This window comes from Aristolochia californica, unplaced genomic scaffold, assembly GCF_029961685.1.
Source record: "Aristolochia californica isolate CCGP_79_NKW_82.1479 unplaced genomic scaffold, dmAriCali1.0.hap1 SCAF_3, whole genome shotgun sequence".
NCBI classification, from domain to species: domain Eukaryota; kingdom Viridiplantae; phylum Streptophyta; class Magnoliopsida; order Piperales; family Aristolochiaceae; genus Aristolochia; species Aristolochia californica.
Window position 1 is genome coordinate 3,243,132 of NW_027181992.1, and position 20,161 is coordinate 3,263,292.

Consider the following 20,161-nt stretch of genomic DNA (forward strand, 5'->3'; position numbering starts at 1 on the left):
AAGATGCAGACCCGAACGTCTATTATATAAATAAATAAATAAACTAAAGCAAAGCTATTGAGCTTTTTAGCTGCAGAAGTGATGGAACGAAGCATGAAGGCATTTGAAATTAAATTTAAGGGCCCTATAGTTAGACATTCCCGTAAAATTGTGTTTTGTAAACCCGCTGTTATTTACTCTACTCAAAACTTCAATGGATCTGTCACTCTTGTTCAAATGGAGACTCAGTGTCAGCTACATTCCAACTTCATTTATTGTAAAGATAGGCAATGCTGAAAATGAAGAATCCTGCCATCTGCATTCAAGAAGCGACAAAGTTAGGCATCTCTAAAGCAGAGGGTACAGAATACGCTGTATACTGTATGACGCCTCAACAGGCACTATCTATCCATCAGAAATTCTAGCAGAAAAAGGCTTCTTATCACTAACAGTTCTGATAATGATACAGGAATAAAATTGAAGATATCTAGGAGAAGGTTTATTGATCAGCAAACATTTGATGAGCAATGATGGTTTGCAGCACCATGCTTATAGGCGGCTACTTAAATTAGTCAGCATCAAACAGTTGTGCAGCAATAACTTTTTCTTTTTCTTTCAGATGTGCAGTTAAAATAGAACTGGCAGTTGCGGGAAATCTTGGACCAAGAAGGCCATAGAAATTTTCCAAATCAACTAATGAAACTACACATACCGTGGCAAATGAAGCTCCATAATAAGGGTAAGCTGCTGTAATAAACCTTTCATATTCATTGTGTCTGAAAGGGCGGACAGGAATCTGAAATTTGGCAGGAAAGTAAGAAATTTTATAAGACAGGTCAAGTTCAAACATCCTTTAGTGGTTTGGCACTCCCAAATAAAGTAGAAGCCAGTGCTTTTCTGACTCAGCAGACATTTATTCAGAAGAAAATTCAAAGGATCAGATTAAGTCACAAATCACAAAGAAAGGAATTAAATCCTCTTTTGATCAAAACACTTTGCCATTGAAACTTAAAAGTGCATGTACCTGTTTTGATAGAGACAAGCTCGTGTACCCAAGTTTTTGGTACTCAACCTTAAACTGGAAGACACCATAAACATCCGGAACCCTAAAAGAAGTAGAGTAGAGGCCCTGCAATAATTCAAAAGATGGGAATAAGTTCCGAAGAGCTGGCACACCAACAAGAAATGCTAAGAAAAGGTATCTCCTCACAAAGAAAACCAAAAAGAGGAATCATATACCTTCTGGTCACTCGACAAAGTTTTCAACACGTAAGGACTCATCATATAGAACTGAACTTGAACATCATTCACCACATAAGGTTTCCAGCTCTTTCCAGACCACTCATAAATCTCAACAGAGTATTCCTTCACATACAATATTACAAATAAGCAACTCAACAGAAATGACTTTATTTTCATTGACACGGTAAATAGATGTTATACGCAATAACCATGCAGGTAATACTGCAGTTCCCATCTTAGTCAATTGTCTGATTATCTAAAATGAAAGCCAATACCAAATTGATCTCTGAGAACACCTTTCAAATGTCCATCTTGAAAACCCAATTTGTTAATGTTGTACAAAGTAAAGGTAACATAAACATGGTGTTTGATCAAAAAAGAAAAAAACCTAAACATGGTGAAATCCGAAAATAAATGTCTATTGATAAATCCAACCACTACCAAAAAAAAATCAGCCTTCGCACTCAAGAAAAAAATAATTGGGGTAAATTACCAAATCATCATTGATCCTGTACATCGCAGGTTCCACAGTTTCATTAACTTTATGGTGCTGGACATTGACAGCCTATAAACAGGGAAAGAAACAATGAATATGATGAAATACAAATTTGCATATCAAGGAAATTACATAATCAAGCAGAAAAAAAAACACTGCTATTCCAGAAAACGAAAAAGAAAAGGAAAAGCTAAACTAGCCACAGAATCATTTACTAATGCTTTAATGAGGACAGAACAAAATGACATCCTCAAAAAGGAACCTTCTCACATCAACTGAAGGATTGAGTGGTTTTCAACTTCCAGATATTATATTTTCATACAAAAAACAATTGGCTCACCTTGAGATGGCCTCTTTCATGGAAAACCCATTTGCTCAATTCAGTCACAAATTGCTCATTCCCAGATTTGGCATGCCTGAGATCAAAAGGCGAACTACATAAACTTCTTGTCTTCAGAGCAAAAAATATGTGGCAAAACTTTTTGCACAAATTTTTCTTTTTCAAATCAAGCAAGAGAGGAGAAAAAAAAAAAAAAGCATGAACCAGACTCAGTTAGAACCACAATGGTCTCATTCACATTTTTTATTTATGGGAAACAAGAAGGCAGCTCCCACCTAAATAAGACAAAATAAAAAAATTGGGCATTAATTTGCTCAATATGTAGATAACAATGAATGATATTATTTAACCCTATCATACAGCAAAGACAGCAAAATCTCATTATTAGTCCTTTAATCAAATACTGATTCTCTCATAAATCCTAACAGTTGGAAAAGAAATTAGGTTCAGCCCAGATTAGCCTCTCATTTCACTTCAAAACTTCAATAGACCTTAACATTGTAAAGCACGCAAATATAGTGGGCTCATAAGCAACATAGTCACTATTAATTTCAAAGGTGTTCACCTATAACAAAAAAGAAAACGGAGTTGAAATTCAAAAACTGTCGGCAAACCCAGTCTATGAGGCCTGGAGTGGTGAATGAGTTAATCATTTCCTCCTTCATTGCCCTTCCACAGCAGATCTGGGCAGCATTCGTACTTCAGTTTGGTCTTCAATTTTGTTTCCCTCCCTCACTTTCCATGATCCTTTCTTTCTCAGTCCCTTGGGGGAAGACCGGAGTTCTTTCCATCTATCCCTGGCTACAGTTATTTGGAAAATATGGCAGGAACGCAACAAGAGAATTTTCGAAAACAAGCAACGATCACTGGAAGGAACTATCAAAAAGATTATGCACTCCATTCTCTTACGGGCAAGCAATCACGTAAAAACTTCCTGTCTCCCTAATTAGGTCATCAGAAGAAACTGGATGTGAATCATTAATTCCGTATCACATCATGTGATCAGGATGGTTGCTAGTAACCCTCCCACGAGGATGGTTGAAGCTGAATTTTGATGGCAGCTCTAGGGGAAATCCTGGGTCAGCAGGCGGAGGAGAGATCATTTGAGACTCTTTGGGATGTTGCCTCCTTGTCTTCTCTGCTCCTTTTGGGCAGTGTGAGTCCACAGTAAAAAAGTTGAAAGGCCTCAAGTTGTACAGGGTGCACTGCACTTGCCCTCCCCTTATGGAAGACCCTCATTTACTGTTATTTCAGGCCTTTAGAAAGAAAGTTTAGGAGGGGAGATTTTATGTATTTTGATAAGATTAAGAACATTTAGTCATTTAACCATTACTTGGCAACATACTCCTACGTCTGCCAATAGTGTAGCAGACTCTAGTTAGAGAGGGAACTACTCAACAGCACCCCGCTATCGGCAGCTCATTCCTAATATGACTTTTCCACCTCTGTGCTCTGTTTTTGTTAATTTTTTTTCCTTTGGGCTCCATCTGGCCTTTCTTGTATCATCTCCTGTACCACTGCTCTTTTTGAGCTCTCTTAATGAACGCTTATTCTCATTGTTCTAAAAAAAAAAGAGAGAAATAGAATACAAAGGCAATGGAGAGGACAAGCCTCAAGACTCAAAGAAACATCTTACATGGGGAGGGAGTTACAAGCAACCAAAATTTCCTAGAGAACTCTTTTGGGTAAATTATCTGCAGCACAGGTGAGAATCTTAAGGACTGCTAAGATATAGACAGCTTCAAAGATCTACAATGACTACATAGATGTGAGTTAATCTCTCCACTGGAGGGTTGTTTCCCTGAAATTGTAAGAGTATATATATATATTAAGTCTCCGTTACTGCAAAAAGAGGGGTAAGATATCATATATCTAGTAGAATATTGTCTGATGGGAAGCTAACTTTCAGTATAAAGATTTAAAAAAAAAATATTTTTAAATGAAAAACAAATGTTACCAACTGCCTATCAACCAGTAAAGGAGGCCAGGTCCCCTTCCCCCCCCACCCCCCCCCAAAAAAAAAAAAAATGTAGAAAGGAGCCCTTGCAAACAAACCAGAAAACCAGGAGAGGGAGACTCCCCTGTCTCTGACACCAGTCAAAGAGAAAGGAGTAAAAGGCTCTTCTCTTGCACTCTTGCTGATGAGGGACAACAATCACTACTGTGGAATAAAAAAAGGGAGAGGGAAACCAGCCCAGTCCATTTAAGCTGGCAGGACTACACAGTAGAACCGCATGAGGAAACTGGGTAGGCCAGCTTTTCCCCTTCCAATTTCAGACGCGGACAGGGGATCAGATTTGGTTGAACCTAGTTCAACCAACCAAACCAATCTGTGTCTATAACAACAGCTCCACTAACATTGCAAAGAAAGCTCAGAGGCATCAAAATCATGTTCCAAATCCTTTCACATTTTAATGCAATAAATGCACTATTCACAGTGGTCATAGAATAATTAAAAACTGCACAAGGAAATATATCTGAGAACTAGGCCTGCTAAGCTTTTGAGACTGCATGGATGCAGGGGCAAAATCTATGAAATTAATCACCACCATAATTACAAAACAGGGAGATGAAATTTCACTCACTTGGTTGAAGTTCCAGCCTTCTGCACACCAGATTTGAAGAACCTGATTTATTACAACAACGTCTACAAGTGAGGATATGTAAGCTTATATAAACAGAAGAGTCACATCAAGCTGCTTCATACCGGTTGCTAAATAAGGTTAAAGAACCAGAGAGCAAGATGCGAGCATTATTTCTGGCCTGCAAATAAAAGAAACTATATACTCAGCACCACTTATACCGTCTGACAAGAACACCATTGAAAAGCCAATTACTCGAACAACTAGAAAGTACTAAAGAACCAATGAGCAAGTTCACCCACAAAACAGGTACAAAGCCTGACACCATGGACTAACAATTCAGTCTCTTAATGGAATACATGAACAAATACAAATACTTTAGATTGCACAGGTATGTCAATACCCTGCTGGGCTGCAAGTTCTCTTTCCAGTAAACATTAAAAATTGAAGATGAGATGATAGTTTGTTGTGATAATTTTTCTTCTGCAGATAACTGGGAGGGTCCTGCAAGCCAACTTGTGGCAAGTTAAATACTTCTGGTATTAGCAAGAACAAGGGTTTAGCTAACCTAGCTCAAACATGCAAAGCCTACAATCATAAAAAATCCAAAGCAAATGTAGACCTAACCATAGTCAGAAGCACATGAGCACTTATTAAGATTGAGGTCAGCCAAGCATACCAATTTAAAAGTATGCCTATTAAGATCTATATCGAGCTTGGTCCTCAATGCTAGAGTCTCAACTTGACCAAAAAAAAAAAAAGTTCAATAGAAAAAAAACTTAGCAAGGTTCATCCTTTAATGTGAAAGAAACTAAGCTAGCTCTAGATAATAAGACTAATCAAGAAACAAACCTACATAACACAGACACAGCTTATTACTTAGTATGTAAAAATTAATGAGTAAGCATTTCAGTACTTGGTAACAATTTTTAAGCAGCTCGACAAAATTTATAAATGAATTTAAATAGTGAAAAAAAAATTGACGAGACAACCAGACCAATATAAAATTGCTCGAAACACTCTCAAAAGCTGGTCGACTCACCCTTCTGAATTCACGTATCACTGGCCTTCCTCATTACTTCTTATTGTCCATTCCATGCCCAGCCTCCATTAGAAATCGGATTGAAAGGCTTAAAAAGAATTTTTTATGGCAGGGAGCAGTAGACAGATTAATGTCATCTTGTCAGTTGGAAGGATGTCTGCTTACCCAAGAATTTAGGTGGTTTGGAGATTAGATCAATTAAAGAAATGAATGCTGCTCTCCTCCTAAAATGGTTTTGGCGTTTTGACACTCTCAAAGCTGGTTTGAAGATGTACTGTTGCTGCAAAACTCAATTGGCAGGAAAGGTGGTGGATCTTGGGTGGCTTTCGCAGAAATCTCTCACCACTCTGGCGCTCCCTCATGGTACTTCATTCGAAATTTGCTAAGGAGTTCACCACTATGCTGGAAATGGCCTGAGCTTATCTTTTTGGAAGGATCAATGGAGGGACAATGTTACGGGCTACAGTGACCCCCTGGTCCTGGGTTAAGTACCTATGTCTTCCGCTCCTGACAAGCCGGTCTTTTGGGTAGTATTGGCTAGGTGCTTAACATTTGGTATCAAAGCTTTGGCTAGGTCACGAGTTCGATTCCCGGCAACAGCGCAAAGGCTGGATTTAAATACTGGTAGGTCCGGGGGAAACACCAGGTAACAGAACCCTGGTTGGGCCAATGTTGTTGCGTCACGCGCAAAGGCTGGATTAAAATACAGGTAGGGTCGAGGGAAACACCAGATAACGAACCGAGGTCGGGCCTGTGTCGTTGTGCCGCCGTGGTCGTCGGCTCGCGAAGGGGGGAGTGGTGTTATGGGCTATAGTGACCCCCTGGTCTTGGGTTGAGTACCTATGTCTTCCGCTCCTGACAGGCCGGTCTATTGGGTAGTATTGGCTAGGTGCTTAACAGACAATGCTCCCCTAATGCAGACTTATCCCCTTCTATCAACAAGCCAGAGACCAAACCATCTCGGTGGCTAATTCCAGACATGGGACGGGGAACAAGGCAAGCTGGGATCTTCAATTGATAAGGAGTCTAAAAGATGATGAAGCTGAAGAAGCCTGCTGCTTCACCCTAGCTTTGCAAAATGTCAAACTAAGAGATGGCATGAATGACAAATTAATCTAGACCCCTGGTAGCAGTGGCATTTACTCAGCCTCATCAGCCTATTTGAACCAGAAGAGCAGGTAGCAAGTTAAACTCCCTCGTGCTGCAGCCATTAGCAGATGTATCATGACATTATGGAGGCATTAGCAGGTTAACCTTCCAGTCCACCTTGGTGGCATTGGCAGATGTATCATGATATTATGGACCTTATCTTTCCTCTTGATGTTGTTTGGTTCATGTTCCTTGTCAGCCAATTCAGTTGTTGGCGCCGGCGGGAATTAGTGTTCTTAGAAATCATGATGGTTTGGTACTCACTACTTTCTCTGGGCCAATTGGAAGGGATGGCTGCACTATGGCTGAATTGTCTACTCTCAAACAAGGAATCCTCACTTTCACTTCGTGTGATGGATGCTCTCCTTGGCAACATCTTTTGATCAAAGAAGATTCTAAAGTCATTATTGGCTGGTTTTCTTCCTTTTCCAATCCTCCTTGGAGGCATTGGTAGATGTATCATGATATTATGGACCTTGTCTCTCCTCTTAATGTTGTTTGGTTCATGTTCCTCGTCAACCAATATAGTTGCAAACTCCCCTGCCAAGGAGGGATCGCCCTTCAACACCTTGTTGTTACAGGGTCCTCCACTCCTTTTTTGTAATTATTCTTTGCCTTTGCCTACCCTCCCTCCCCCTCCTCTTGGGGTCATCAAGATGAATTTTAATTGAAGAGCACCTGGATACCCAACTACGGCGGGAATTGGTGGTGTTCTTAGACATCATGATGGTTTGGTACTCACTACTTTCTTTGGGCCAATTGGAAGGGCTGGCTCCACCATGGCTGAATTGTCAGCTCTCAAGCAGGGAATCCTCACCTTCTCTTCATGCATTGGATGCTCTCCTCGATAGCATCTTTGGATTGAAGAAGATTCTAAAGTCATTATTGGGTGGTTTTCTTCTTTTTCCAGTCCTCCTTGGAGATGTATCATGATAAGATGGACCTTATCTCTCCTTTTGATGTTGTTTAGTTCATGTTCCTCAATCAGCGATTCAGTTGTTGACTCCCTTGTCAAGGAGGGGATTGCCCTTCAACACCTTGTTGTTTCAAGGCCCTCTCCTCCTTCTTTGTAGTCTATTCTCTGGTATTGCCGAATAAAATCTCATCCTTTTCAAAGTTGCTCACAATAAAACAAATTTGGAGTCACACAAAGAACGCAATATTTTATTAGTGAACATGAAGCAGACTTGGAAGAAAGAAACTGTCAGACTCAACAAAAAGCAGGTGATACAATAGTTTAAAAGAACTTATACAGATATTCAAATAAAAAAAGTAGGCAATCCAGAGCTGTAGAAATATGGGTGCATATATTAAATAAAACCAGAGCCACTAATTTAATCAAATCAAAAACTTCACATAATAAATTACCTGCACAGCTGAGACTAAAGAAATTGCAGAGCCCGTGAGAGCTGGAGGACCCAATAATTTGGCTTTAGGGTTAGCAGAATATGCAGAAGGAGACGCTGATAGAACCTTGAAAACCTACGAAATTTTACATAAATCATGAACAGGCAACAAAAATACTCTAGGCATAAGATTTATATAAAATTTTTTAAAGAAATAGATTTATGGTGGCTTGAAGGTGCTGCTCAGAGCAAAAAAATGAGCTCGTAAAAGCCACATAATAGTTAGAAAGCTTTAAAATCCCATTGAGATGTTTGAACGAATCCTCCCTTGGAAAAGCAGAGGCATGCACTAAACTGATTGATGAGAGCATTCCTTTCCTTATTTTTAAAGAAAGAGCCATAAGGTGTCTTGGATGCTACATCACAAGAAAAATGAAAAACAGTTAAGCTAAGCTTGGTCAGGAAAACTTACCAAACTATTTGCTGCATTTACAGAATGACCAATACCTTGGAAAAGCACAGGAGCCTGCATCAATATTCTTAAAGTTTATCAGCGATATGGGTTCAACAGAGATCATACAGTGAATTACACAATTTATAGACTATGTAAAGTGGATTCATAATACACAATCAACGAAAGAAAAAGAAAAGGTGCATGCCTCAATCTTTATTTCTCCTAAAATCACATCGGACTGGATATACTCGTCGCTAGCGATCAAAGTATGACTGCCGTCCACCTCCGACACCACATAGCTCGTATGATCAATGACTACTGCATCAGGATCCTGCACCTCAGAAAAAGTCAACCGGGTGTTATGGAACATAAAATTGGATTTGGATAATATGCAGAGATAAAGAAAACACTATAGAAACAATTTAATACCCAAAACTTATAGTTACACTCGCCTCATCAAAGTCAACACCACACTCAGTGGCAATATCACGGATCAATTCTGATGCAGAAGTATCTGCCGTAACAATCAAATCGTGTCCCGAATCAACGAAATCCAAAACAGCAGCCAGGTCCAAAGAGCCACCAAAACCTGCAATTAGGTTTATAAAAAAATGTGCGCCACTACTTTAACAACTTAATGACCTGTACCCAGCTAAGAAAGAAAAATATGAAATTACAAAAAAAAAAAAGAGCAATTGTGAGACAAAATACAAGATCAAACAAACTCAAGGTATTACTTGAGAAAACTACACGTAAACAACTCTTAAGACTGTACATTAATCGAATAGATGAGCAACGCAGTCTTACGTTTGGTTGAGGGGGAAAACAATATCAACCCGTCATATAGATACTGTCCATATCTCTTTAAAGCAAGCTTTGGATCGTCTGCTAGCTTGAAATCAAGATCCAGGCCCCGTGCTTTAAGCGAGTTGAAGAAGATTGAATGGGATGATCTGATGGCGAAATCCTCCAGCAAGACCAGAATCCGCTGATCGGTGGGGTTTTCGGGAGAAAATGAAGTACAGAGAAGCGGCAAGAGAGACATTAACGTTAGAAAGATCGCCGTTTTCCACATCGTGACTAGGGTTTCTGAGCCTAAACCCCTGCAGCTCTCAGTCGAGGTCTCGAGGGAGCCAAACGTATCGCGGGGTTAAACGAGTAAGCCTAAAGTCAAACCCGTATAATGCACTCAACGGAGACTCTGCCTTGGAAATCTTTTCCGGGAAATGCTAACTCCGCTTTGCAAGTAAAAACTTGTCCAAAATACACATGAGGAAGCATATGCTTAAATTTTAGGTTTAACCATCAAATTTAAGTTAAATAGTTTTTTTTTTTTTTTTTACATTTATTTACTATCCCCTACATTCGTGTCCATACTCATATGAGAATTTTTTAATTTTTTATAATAAAAAAGATAATCATATTTAATTTCTTGAATATAATTCTTAAATATAGATTAACTTTCTTAATCAACAAAATTTTGGGTTCAACCAAGGTTGGCTCCGACCTTTTTTTTATTCTAAAATTATTTAAAACAATAAGAATAGTATTATCTTTTAATGGAATAATATATTTTTTAGGATGTGTTTGTGTCAAGAAAAAACACTCAGGATATTACTACCAAAAAAAAAAATATTTATTAAAGATTTTCTAATCTCGATGTTAATTTTTAAGGACAAGAGATTTTTCCGATTAAGTTAAAGGAGATCATGCTTTTACATAAGAGTTATCGACTTATAATAAACTATTGTGCAAAGCACAAAAGCACATCAACTAAGAATAATGTACAATAAGTTTCTCGACTTCGAAAGAGTAAAAAGAAAGGGGAAAATAGATATCAAACCTTATAAAATTAAAAAATTTGAACTTTTTTGTGGTTGGTATCCTCTCATTCTTTCAAATGAAGTTTTTTTTTTCTCTTCAACTCTCGTTATCATTCTTGTGTAACGAGTAACGAGTAATGAGTAACGCCCACCTGTCTATGGACCATGGACCATGGACCATAGACCATGAACGGGACAGGCAGTTATCATTGAGAAACTGATCGAGAGGAGCACGGTGGTCCAGATGACGCAAAGATCCAAAACGCTCTCGAATTATTGAGATGGTCCTGGTTCAGACTTTAGATTGGACCCCACACTAAGTGACTGACCGGAGAGAGTGAGCCCCGACTTGAGCTTCTCACAGTAGAAAATACAGGAACCTTGTTCCGAACCATAAAAGGCCATCTGTATGTGTCCCCGCAGCCTAACCAGGAAGAAACTTAAGCCACTCCACTACTAAAGAAACGAAAACCGGTTTAGTGATGAATAGCTGGGACTTTCTCGGGCTTCTCCTTGCAACTCTGATCATCAGTTTCCAGTTCCGGTGAGACAAGGTAAGAGGCTCGCTATATCTGGTGTTTCTCCAACGAAAGTGACACGCACCTTCCATCTCTTTTGGTGGCTCACTTCCTTCTGAGTTGTTTTAGCTGGAAATTACCAAAGGACTCCCTCGTTTTGTTAAGGTTAATAAAGATGGATTTAGTTACCTTAAGAGAGAGAAGGAAAGGAGTAGGCCATGCGAGGACTTGGGCGAAAAGCTAGGCTTTCCTTCGCAGGTTATCATCACAGGTAATTTTTATATTTTTATGTTTATAGAACATTATGTTTCGCATGGGTGGGGACCAGCGTGTTTTTCTATTTGGACTCGAAACCGATTAGAACTTGCTCCAGTGACTAGACCCTGGACGAGTTGGAACGGATACGGGAGTGGGTGGGTGTAACTTCGCTACGGATTGTGTTGAATTGCTTCAATTTTGAAAAAGTAACAAACGTTGTATGTGACTAGGTGTGGGTGTGACTTTGTGAGTGTTTGCGTCCAAATGGTTATTTTATTTCAGTATTCATGACCAAGAGCTTTTTCAGAAGTTGAGGTCATGGTTGAAAACACAAAAAGCCTTTTATTACTTGTATCAATCATGAGAAAATTAGCCATGTATTATTGTGAGACATGAGTTAGGAAGCAGGTCTATTCACTCCAAAGTCAAAATTTTATTACATACTAAACCAGACATTCTTATCCACCGCGAATCCATCTTAATACGAACCAGATTAGAATGGCTGAACATGACATTTGAGATCAACTAAAGGGTATTTATGGAATTCGGTGCTGAACAGGGTCATGAGAGACCGTGACGTTTCCATGTCACTCCAGCCGTTTGAAGAAAAATGTAATCGGTCCACACGCGAGAGCAGGAGTGGTCGGAGCATGCTGGACTGTGCGCACTACGCATACGCTCCATTGGCGGGAAAGAGCACTTCAGTACAACTTGCACTAAAGGATTTTCATACTCGCGGGAGTGGCAAAGCCTTTGTATTGAGAAGCGAAAAAGGAGTCTTTCTATTGGTTGTTTTATGGGGTCCATCCTTGAAGAATACACTTTTTGCTTGTTTGGTTGGAAACGTAGTCGTCACCATATCAAAGCCAGTCAGGTGCTGCGCACTTTTTTGTCTGAGTTCCCTTGTGTACCATCACACTCTTTAGTGTAAGACGCCCGTGAGAAGTTTCTGCGTCTGTCGGCGGTGATGAATCGTGATCGTATCAGCGGCGTTGCAGCATGTTGAGCTAGAATCTAGAAAGAAAATTCTGGTCGGCTGGGCCTGGTACGCGGGAAGAAGCAAATCAGGACGCTTCTCATGGAAGGAATGTCACCTTATAGGCTGTGAGAATAAAGTCCAAGAAGGAAGTAATTATCAACAGGCGAACAGAGAGTAGAGAGCTACAGAGATCTGCTTACCACCGAAGCTTTCTCTGCTTCCAAAGGTTTTTTATTCGTAAAACAGCCTTTTTCACATTCACTCTACTATCTACTCTCTACTCTCTACTATCTCTCTACTCTCTCATTCAGGTGGGGAAGGGTTTTTAAAAGGAAAAGAAGCTACATCTCTCTCTCTCTCTCTCTCACTCTCACGCACGGAGCCGCGCTGTTCACCAATATTGTCAGTAGAGAAGGAGAGGGAACTGAGAAAACGACCCAGCGATAAGAGGAGGAAAAGAAGGGGAGAGAAAAAGAGAGAGAGAGGAAATACGTAACCCTAGGAGTGACGGGAAGGGAGGAGATTCTGCATTGTCTGAGGTTGAAACCCTAATTCTCTTGATTCTGAGCTTTGGAAATTTGTGGATTTGTTCGCATTCGAATGTGAGATTTGCAGATCCGGGGATGGCCGAGATTTCCGGCGAGGGGGACGGACTTTCGGCTACTTTGGCGGAGCTGAATGGCCGGCCGGCGGTGGTAGAGGCGGCTGCTATGCCGTCGCCGGCGCCGTCTCCACTGATGGCTTCAGCATCTTTCAAGGAAGGAAAGGGAGGGTCCAGGAGGCGGACGTCCAAGAGGCCGAGTATGGAGGCAGATGAGTTTATGAATCTCTTGCACGGATCGGATCCGGTGAAGGTCGAGTTGAATCGGTTGGAAAATGAAGTCAGAGGTGGGAATGTGATTCGATCCAGTGGTTTTCTCTTTGAGGTCTTAGATTTGATGGCAGTTTTGAGCGTGATTTGTACTATGAATTTTCTTTTATGTGGTTAATGTTTACGGAATATCGGCGCATTTGCCATTGTGATTTGATTCGTAATTTCATTTTTCTGAGAGTTCTAGTGAGCATTGCGGAGTTTTTACATGTGATAAGGTCGAGATGGTTTGATTTTTTTTCTCTGGTGGTTTGGTGTAATCTGCTGTGCCACATCAACGCAACTTGTTTTTGGATTTGGATTTTTATGCAGTTGACACATTATGAACCTCAATTGCATTAAGGAGAGCGTTTCCAAGAACGGAGTTTTTATTACTGTATTGTGATTATTTTCAGCTTTGGTACTAGTCCATGATGAACTGTCTGATTCATTCCTAGTCTTGAATTTTACTGGACTGTACGTTTTTTTGGTCACCAGCAGTATGCTTTCATCTCTTACTTGTATAGTATATAATGTTTTTATCTGTAAATTATTTTAGAAGTTTCTGGCACAATTGGCGTTTTTGATTAATGTTTTAAGCTTTTTTTGTCGTATATACAGACAAAGATCGGGAATTAAGCGAAGCGCAGGCAGAGATCAGGGCTTTGCGGCTGTCTGAACGGTTGAGAGAAAAAGCGGTTGAAGAGGTTCTTCTTTTTCCCTCGATCTTGATATACATAGATTTTTACCTGCCTATCCTAGCTTATCTCATGTGCATAGGATCTTATTTCTGTAACTGAGAAAGTGGCGTAATTGCCACCCTTTCAAAATTTGTATTATCTTATTCATGTTGGGCTTTGTGGAATGTACTTCCATTTTTTATATGACCTTGTTTATACTTCCTGTGTATCTGGTTGCTCTCATCCTAGATGTTAGCTGTTTGTTGTTGTACCTTATGCTTGATCAATAATGTTTCAGTGGGTCAGTGTGAGGTATTGAAGTCATATTATGTCAAATATTTAACACTGGAACTTTTTCCCTGGTATGTGTTTGTCATCTGTTTAGCATCTAAGTCTGTAGAAGTTGTATGATATCGGCCTTTTCAGACGTATTTGGTTTTACTCGGGTGTCCGAGTTTGTTGTAGTAAATACCTTCTCATGTTTTCTTTGTCAATTTTCTTGTTTGTGCTACATTATTTTATTTTATTTTTTTGTTTCATATTTGGGTCTCTAGCTTGTAAAATTTTTATTCGACTACTTCTGTATCTTTTCAGTTTGGGTTTTGAGGGCAAATGATTATTTCTCATATTTTTAGGATGCAAAGTAACTCCTCTTTTTGTTGCTTTATTCTTTTGGTAGCTCACTGAAGAATTGGCAAAGGTAGAAGAGAAGCTCAAGTTAACTGAGTCACTTCTTGAAAACAAAGTAATACTCCAAACATCATTTTGTCTTGAGAAGTTACTCTGATCTCATTTTTTCTTACGCTGCTTAACTTGGAGAAATTACTCTACAGAATCTTGAGATCAAGAAGATAAATGATGAGAAGAAGGCTTCCATGGCTGCACAGTTTGCTGCAGAAGCCACACTTAGAAGGGTTCATGCTGCGCAGAAGGATGATGACATGCCGCCAATTGAAGCCATTCTTGCCCCACTAGAGGCAGAGCTCAAACTTGCTAGGCAGGAGGTGTTATATTTATTCATCAACTCTTTTATTTTATTTTGGTTTTCTACCATTTTGTTGTGATTGTAGATCCTCTTTACCATTAGCTGTTCTATTTTGTCAACAAGGGGGCAGATTTTAATGTTTTTAGAAACTTTGGTCTTGACTAGAATCATTTCTTACCATGATTTGGGAAGTTTCTTTGCTCATAAGGTGTGCTTGTTATTCTTAGATATCCAAACTTCAAGACGACAACAGGGCTTTAGATCGTGTTACTAAAACAAAGGAAGCAGCTTTACTTGAAGCAGAAAGAACTGTTCAGATAGCATTAGCAAAGGCTTCAATGGTGGATGACTTACAGAACAAAAATCAGGAGTTGATGAAACAGATTGAAATCTGTCAGGTAAGTTGGACGTGTATGTCTTGTTTGTTTGTTGACACCATAAAAGCTTAGGAAATGCATTTTGTGCTCGACTATTTGGGTTCTGCCTCTGCTGGTAAAGCAAATGGCTTTGGATGTGGGTACCGATAGAGTCCCCTGGTGATGTATCAGCCAGGTTCAATGAAGTGACAAATTGGCTTCCTATGGAAGTTGACTAATCGCTTTCCTCCTTAAGAGGAAGTCTACTTTTATTAGGTAATTAGACTTACAAAATGAAGTCCAAAAGCTGAATCCCTTAGGGAGTTGATATTTCTACATCTAAGTGGTCCATATGGCTATCAAAAGGGGAGAAGGCCGTCTCTCCTATGCACCACACTCAGAGAATAAGGACGATGTTTCTCTTGGAGAGTGGAATGGTCAGTACTGATGAACTAATTTGAATTGTAGACTCAAAAAGAATAATTGGCATCCCTTAGGGAGTTGATATTTCTACATCTAAGTGGCCCATATGGCTATCAAAAGGGGAGAAGGCTGTCTCTCCTATGCACCACACACAGAGAATAAGGACGATGTTTCTCTTGGAGAGTGGAATGGTCAGTACCGATGAACTAATTTGAATTGTAGACTCGAAATGAATAACTGGCATCCATTATAGTTCACCCTCAACACTTAATGACCAGTAAATCACAAATAGGAAACCTGTTGTTGTTATGATTAAGCCTATTTTTGTGCTGACTTTAGGAAGAAAACAAAATCTTGGACAAAATGCATCGCCAAAAGGTTGCGGAGGTCGAAAAGCTCAGCCAAACTGTGAGGGAACTAGAAGAGGCTGTTCTAGCCGGGGGTGCTGCTGCAAATGCTGTGAGGGACTACCAGCGGAAAGTACAAGAGATGAATGTAATGTTCTTTTCCCTTATGTGAATGTTCTTACCATTGGATATGGTGGGAATTCTTTAGCTGCACTTTTGGTTTGCTCTAAAGTGCACCATACACTGTGGTCTTAAGTTTATGTAGATCATTTTGTCTTTTAGGAGGAAAGGAAAACTCTAGACAGAGAACTGGCCCGTGCCAAAGTCACCGCAAATCGGGTGGCTACAGTTGTAGCTAATGAATGGAAAGATGCCAATGACAAAGTAATGCCTGTAAAGCAGTGGCTTGAAGATCGAAGATTTATGCAGGTATCTGCACTAACTGCCATTGTTTTTTTTCTCCTCTATTTTTTTTTAAGTTTTCAGTTGAAATTTCCAAATTTTGCAGAACTGTATGAGATTTTACTTTTATTGTCAGCTGTTCATGGGCATTAATAGTTGCCCTAAACTGTTGGTGCAGGGTGAGATGCAACAACTTCGTGAAAAACTTGCCATAGCAGAACGTGCAGCCAAATCTGAAGCGCAGTTGAAAGTAAGATTTTTTAGTTTATTTTATTTCTGATGGCAACATAAGAGTGTTAGTATCTGCACCGAACCATTAGTAGTTTTCCTGACTGATCATGATTCATTTGGAAGTAAAAAGAATAGATATATATTATTTTTCTTTGCACCCCAGGAGAAATTTCAGTTGCGACTAAAAGTATTGGAGGAAGGTTTGAGACCATCTAGTAATGGAAGTGGTCGTTCCACACCTGAAGGGAGAAGCCTAAGCAATGGCCCTTCTAGAAGGCAGTCCCTTGGTGGGGCGGAGAATATTTCTAAACTATCTTCAAATGGCTTTTTGTCTAAGAGAACATCTGCTTCCCAGTTAAGATCGTCACTTTCAAGTGGGACCAGCTCAATATTGAAGCATGCAAAGGGGACTTCAAAGTCTTTTGATGGTGGAACCAGGTCATTGGACAGAGGAAAGGTTCTTTTAAATGGAATTGGCTCACTTAACAAATCTTCAGATGCAAGCAAAGAGACTGAGACAAGAAATACTTGGAAGGATAACCCGGATGAGAAGTCCAATGAGAACTCTAATGCTGATCCAGAAGATTATGTCTCAGGACTGTTGTATGATATGTTGCAAAAGGAGGTTGTATCTCTGAGGAAATCATGCCATGAAAAGGATCAAAGCCTTAAAGACAAGGATGATGCCATTGAGGTTGGTTCTTTCTGACTTTAGAAATATTGATGGTGGTTTGAGTTGATAACTGCGGTATATAATGAATGTCAGTGTACACTCTGATCAGATGTTGGCAAAGAAAGTCGAAACTTTGACAAAAGCAATGGAGGTTGAGGCGAAGAAAATGAGAAGGGAAGTAGCAGCCATGGAGAAAGAGGTGGCTGCCATGCGTGTGGAGAAGGAACATGAAAGCCGTGCTAAGAGGCTTGGTAGTAGTTCTAAGGCTCCTGTAAATAGTTCTTCTCAGATGATTACTGGAAGGTAATCACTATAATCAATCTTTAGGTTGTGTTCTTAATTTCATGTTGGGACAGTATTGCTTCGTGTTGTTCTTTTGCATCGTTTCTCCTATTCCAAGGAAGTTTCCTTCAATAATAATTTTTTTTTTGGAAGTTCTTATATCAGTGTACTCATTGCATCCCAACATAAATGCTACCAGTGCACATCAGCTTTATAATAATTTAATTTCAATTAGTATGTCACCTGATCTCTTTATTTCCACCACTTTCTTTTTCAAGTCTTTATCTACTTATATTCATGCCCATTTTTAGTAGTGCTTTCTGTTGTAAAGTTCATGTCCAATAATGGTCTTAGAGAGCTTTCAAAAAACAGTAATAATCTTGGAGTTTTTCTTCATTTCTTTGTCTCTTGTACATTAGTTCCTCCAACCATGGTAGGTATTCACCTAGCGGCGAGGGTTCTTATATTCCATTTGATAAGACTAATACCTCACTTAATTCATATATGCCTTTACCTAGACTAACTAATGTACTGAAGACACCAAGTATGTTGTGAGATCCTTTATTTGACATTGTGATGGAGCATCTGCATTCTGTGGTGGTATCTGAGATAACTGTAGGACCTGTACCCAAGGCCTTGCTCCTTAGCTATGGCCTCAAGTTGAAAAAAAAAAATAGTGGGACATTTTGGTTGGAAGAGTTTGCCCATTTCAGATAGCCATCTATTATTATTGTTAATAATTTGTCTATAATAGTTACAGATTGGTATATCTACATTAAAAGAAAATTTGTTGTCAAATAGAGTTACAGAGGCGTTGTGAGGATTGAGTTGATTATATATTTTTCCATACAGAAAGAAAAATATGGTTTTAGTTTGTTGTTGAAGTAACATAACATTTTTTCCTGTTGAAATTTATTCAGTCAGAGACTCAACCACTAACTATAAGTGCTTTTGTTGAACTTTATGTTCACCTTTTTTTAGAGATTAAAGTGGTTGACATGCCTTAAATTATGAAAGAGAGTTTTGGTTAGAGAAGGAAATGTATTTCTTGGGTTATTGATATAACTATCCGTAGATGTGCTGATGTGCATCTGACTTCAGCTGGGAAATTTTTAGTGCCTAACGACATGTACATGAAAAAAATGATATTCAGGGTAAATATTTTGTGTTTCAGTAGCAGCTTTAAGGTTATTTTGATCAATCTACTAGGGAACTTTTTTTTTCTGTTAATGTAATTCCTGAAGTCTTCCTTTACTGGATTCGATTATCATTCTTCTGAGTCTCCGGTTTCCTTCTACTAGAGGCTTTTGCTTTTCATTCTTTCACATGTCTGACAAATTCGACTCTGGTGTTGGAGTCTCTTTGCATGTAGTAAATCTTTTGTTCTCTGATGGGTGATGATGACGTAGCCTCCTCACATCTGGCAGGCTGCTTTTAAATGTTTGGTTTCTGAACCTCCATGATTTTGTTCTAAATGACAGATCATACAAGTATTTGTCAATTTCCGGTCAAGCTTTCCGAAAATAATTCTTTTATCCAATTTCACAAGGAGACCCTAGTATCCCAGTTTGCTTATAATAGATTCCTTTGTACAACCCACCAGTTCTATATGGTTTGGGGCATGCCTAAATAGAAATGATACACAATCGGTCTTGTATTTTAACAAGAACAACGATTTTATGTCACTGCTTGTTACTTGTTTAAAATTGCAATTTCATCTGTTAAAAAAATCTGAAAGATTCTTTTAATATGTGCAGAACCGTATCACGAAGTGGGTCCATGCGCAACCTCCAATGACCAAAGTGTGGGGCCAAAAGTGGTAAGGCATAATCATTTTGTCCTAGGCTCCACATCTGCCTTCTTTTTTACTTGTTCATTTAAAGTTCCATAACTGGCGGCCTAACATCCCTACGATCTAACGGAATTTGGGACAAAATTGGAGAGGAAAGAAGTTGGTCCGCTGCTGACTTGACATCTGCTATATTGAAGTAAGGTAGCAAAATTGAACACCGAAAGTTGGCTAACCTGTTATTAGCTGGTTTTATTTGAGCAACAGTGCTTGTTTGGTTGTATAGGTTGTTGGGCTTTTTCTTTTTTTCGTTCCTTTCTAAATCTGTATTTTGCGGCTAGTGTGTTGGTGGTTGTTTCCAAGGTTGTGAATATTCTATAATTCAGATTAGTGTTTTTCATGCTGGTATTTTAATTGGTTCCTGCAACTTCTGTTGCTTTGGTTCCTTCACTGATGACTTATGACCTGGATGAGTTAGCGATCAGACTCGAAATTGTAATTGTTGACCTTTGATCTTTCAGGAAAGCTGCCTGAACGTGCATTAATTCGCCTAGCTTATTTGTGGCCAGTGGCATCATCAAGTCATCGTCTAGATGAAGTTACAGAGTGGAGATGCTTGTGGTTGCCCATGAAAAATGAGAAGAAATCGAATACTAAGTGGAATGAAATGAAATGGAATGGAAATGTTATTCTTTAAGCGCCGGGTCATTTGTCTTGTTCTGCTGCATGGTATGGTTGATGAATTTACCAGATCGACAAATTGGTGCAACCAAGTGTTTTGAAGCTACAGTTGCCTTGCCTGAAAGTAATCATATTAGCACGTGGCAGCATTGTGAACACCAATTTCTACCCCCTAAATATCACCAGCTTCCAGAATCGCTTTCATGGTTAACGTAGTGTTTTTTCGTGGAAAGGAGTGATGATTTGCCATATCC

The 20,161-nt window shown here is 39.3% G+C and overlaps 2 protein-coding genes across 2 annotated transcripts; one reads left to right on the forward strand and one right to left on the reverse strand.

The window, feature by feature from the left end:
• Positions 1 to 82: 82 nt before the first annotated feature.
• Positions 83 to 9,825, reverse strand: LOC137959819 (dolichyl-diphosphooligosaccharide--protein glycosyltransferase 48 kDa subunit-like). The gene is made up of 13 exons (XM_068807189.1): positions 9,438 to 9,825; positions 9,083 to 9,219; positions 8,836 to 8,961; positions 8,649 to 8,702; positions 8,199 to 8,312; positions 4,765 to 4,820; positions 4,643 to 4,684; positions 2,058 to 2,133; positions 1,715 to 1,786; positions 1,219 to 1,344; positions 1,004 to 1,108; positions 692 to 775; positions 83 to 295 (listed from the first exon to the last, which is right to left on the reverse strand). Exons 1-13 carry the CDS (start codon positions 9,703 to 9,705, stop codon positions 248 to 250), a joined length of 1,308 nt encoding a protein of 435 aa, XP_068663290.1. The 5' UTR covers positions 9,706 to 9,825; the 3' UTR covers positions 83 to 247.
• A 2,731-nt stretch (positions 9,826 to 12,556) lies between these two features.
• LOC137958468 (microtubule-associated protein 70-2-like) lies at positions 12,557 to 19,624 on the forward strand. The gene is made up of 11 exons (XM_068805505.1): positions 12,557 to 13,096; positions 13,680 to 13,765; positions 14,418 to 14,483; positions 14,572 to 14,742; positions 14,951 to 15,121; positions 15,842 to 15,997; positions 16,132 to 16,278; positions 16,430 to 16,501; positions 16,646 to 17,176; positions 17,265 to 17,458; positions 19,195 to 19,624. Exons 1-11 carry the CDS (start codon positions 12,832 to 12,834, stop codon positions 19,232 to 19,234), a joined length of 1,899 nt encoding a protein of 632 aa, XP_068661606.1. The 5' UTR covers positions 12,557 to 12,831; the 3' UTR covers positions 19,235 to 19,624.
• The last annotated feature ends 537 nt before the right edge of the window (positions 19,625 to 20,161 follow it).

What these genes read in the sequence shown, in the direction of transcription:
- LOC137959819 (XM_068807189.1), bottom strand. Translation starts at nt 9,705, where the DNA reads ATGTGGAAAACGGCGATCTTTCTAACGTTAATGTCTCTCTTGCCGCTT. An exon ending in GTTTTCCCCCTCAACCAAAC is followed by an intron (nt 9,220 to 9,437) that starts GTAAGACTGCGT and finishes ACCTAATTGCAG; the next exon opens with GTTTTGGTGGCTCTTTGGAC. An exon ending in GTGGTGTTGACTTTGATGAG is followed by an intron (nt 8,962 to 9,082) that starts GCGAGTGTAACT and finishes TCTGAGGTGCAG; the next exon opens with GATCCTGATGCAGTAGTCAT.
- LOC137958468 (XM_068805505.1), top strand. Translation starts at nt 12,832, where the DNA reads ATGGCCGAGATTTCCGGCGAGGGGGACGGACTTTCGGCTACTTTGGCG. An exon ending in GTTGGAAAATGAAGTCAGAG is followed by an intron (nt 13,097 to 13,679) that starts GTGGGAATGTGA and finishes TCGTATATACAG; the next exon opens with ACAAAGATCGGGAATTAAGC. An exon ending in ACAAGGATGATGCCATTGAG is followed by an intron (nt 17,177 to 17,264) that starts GTTGGTTCTTTC and finishes CACTCTGATCAG; the next exon opens with ATGTTGGCAAAGAAAGTCGA.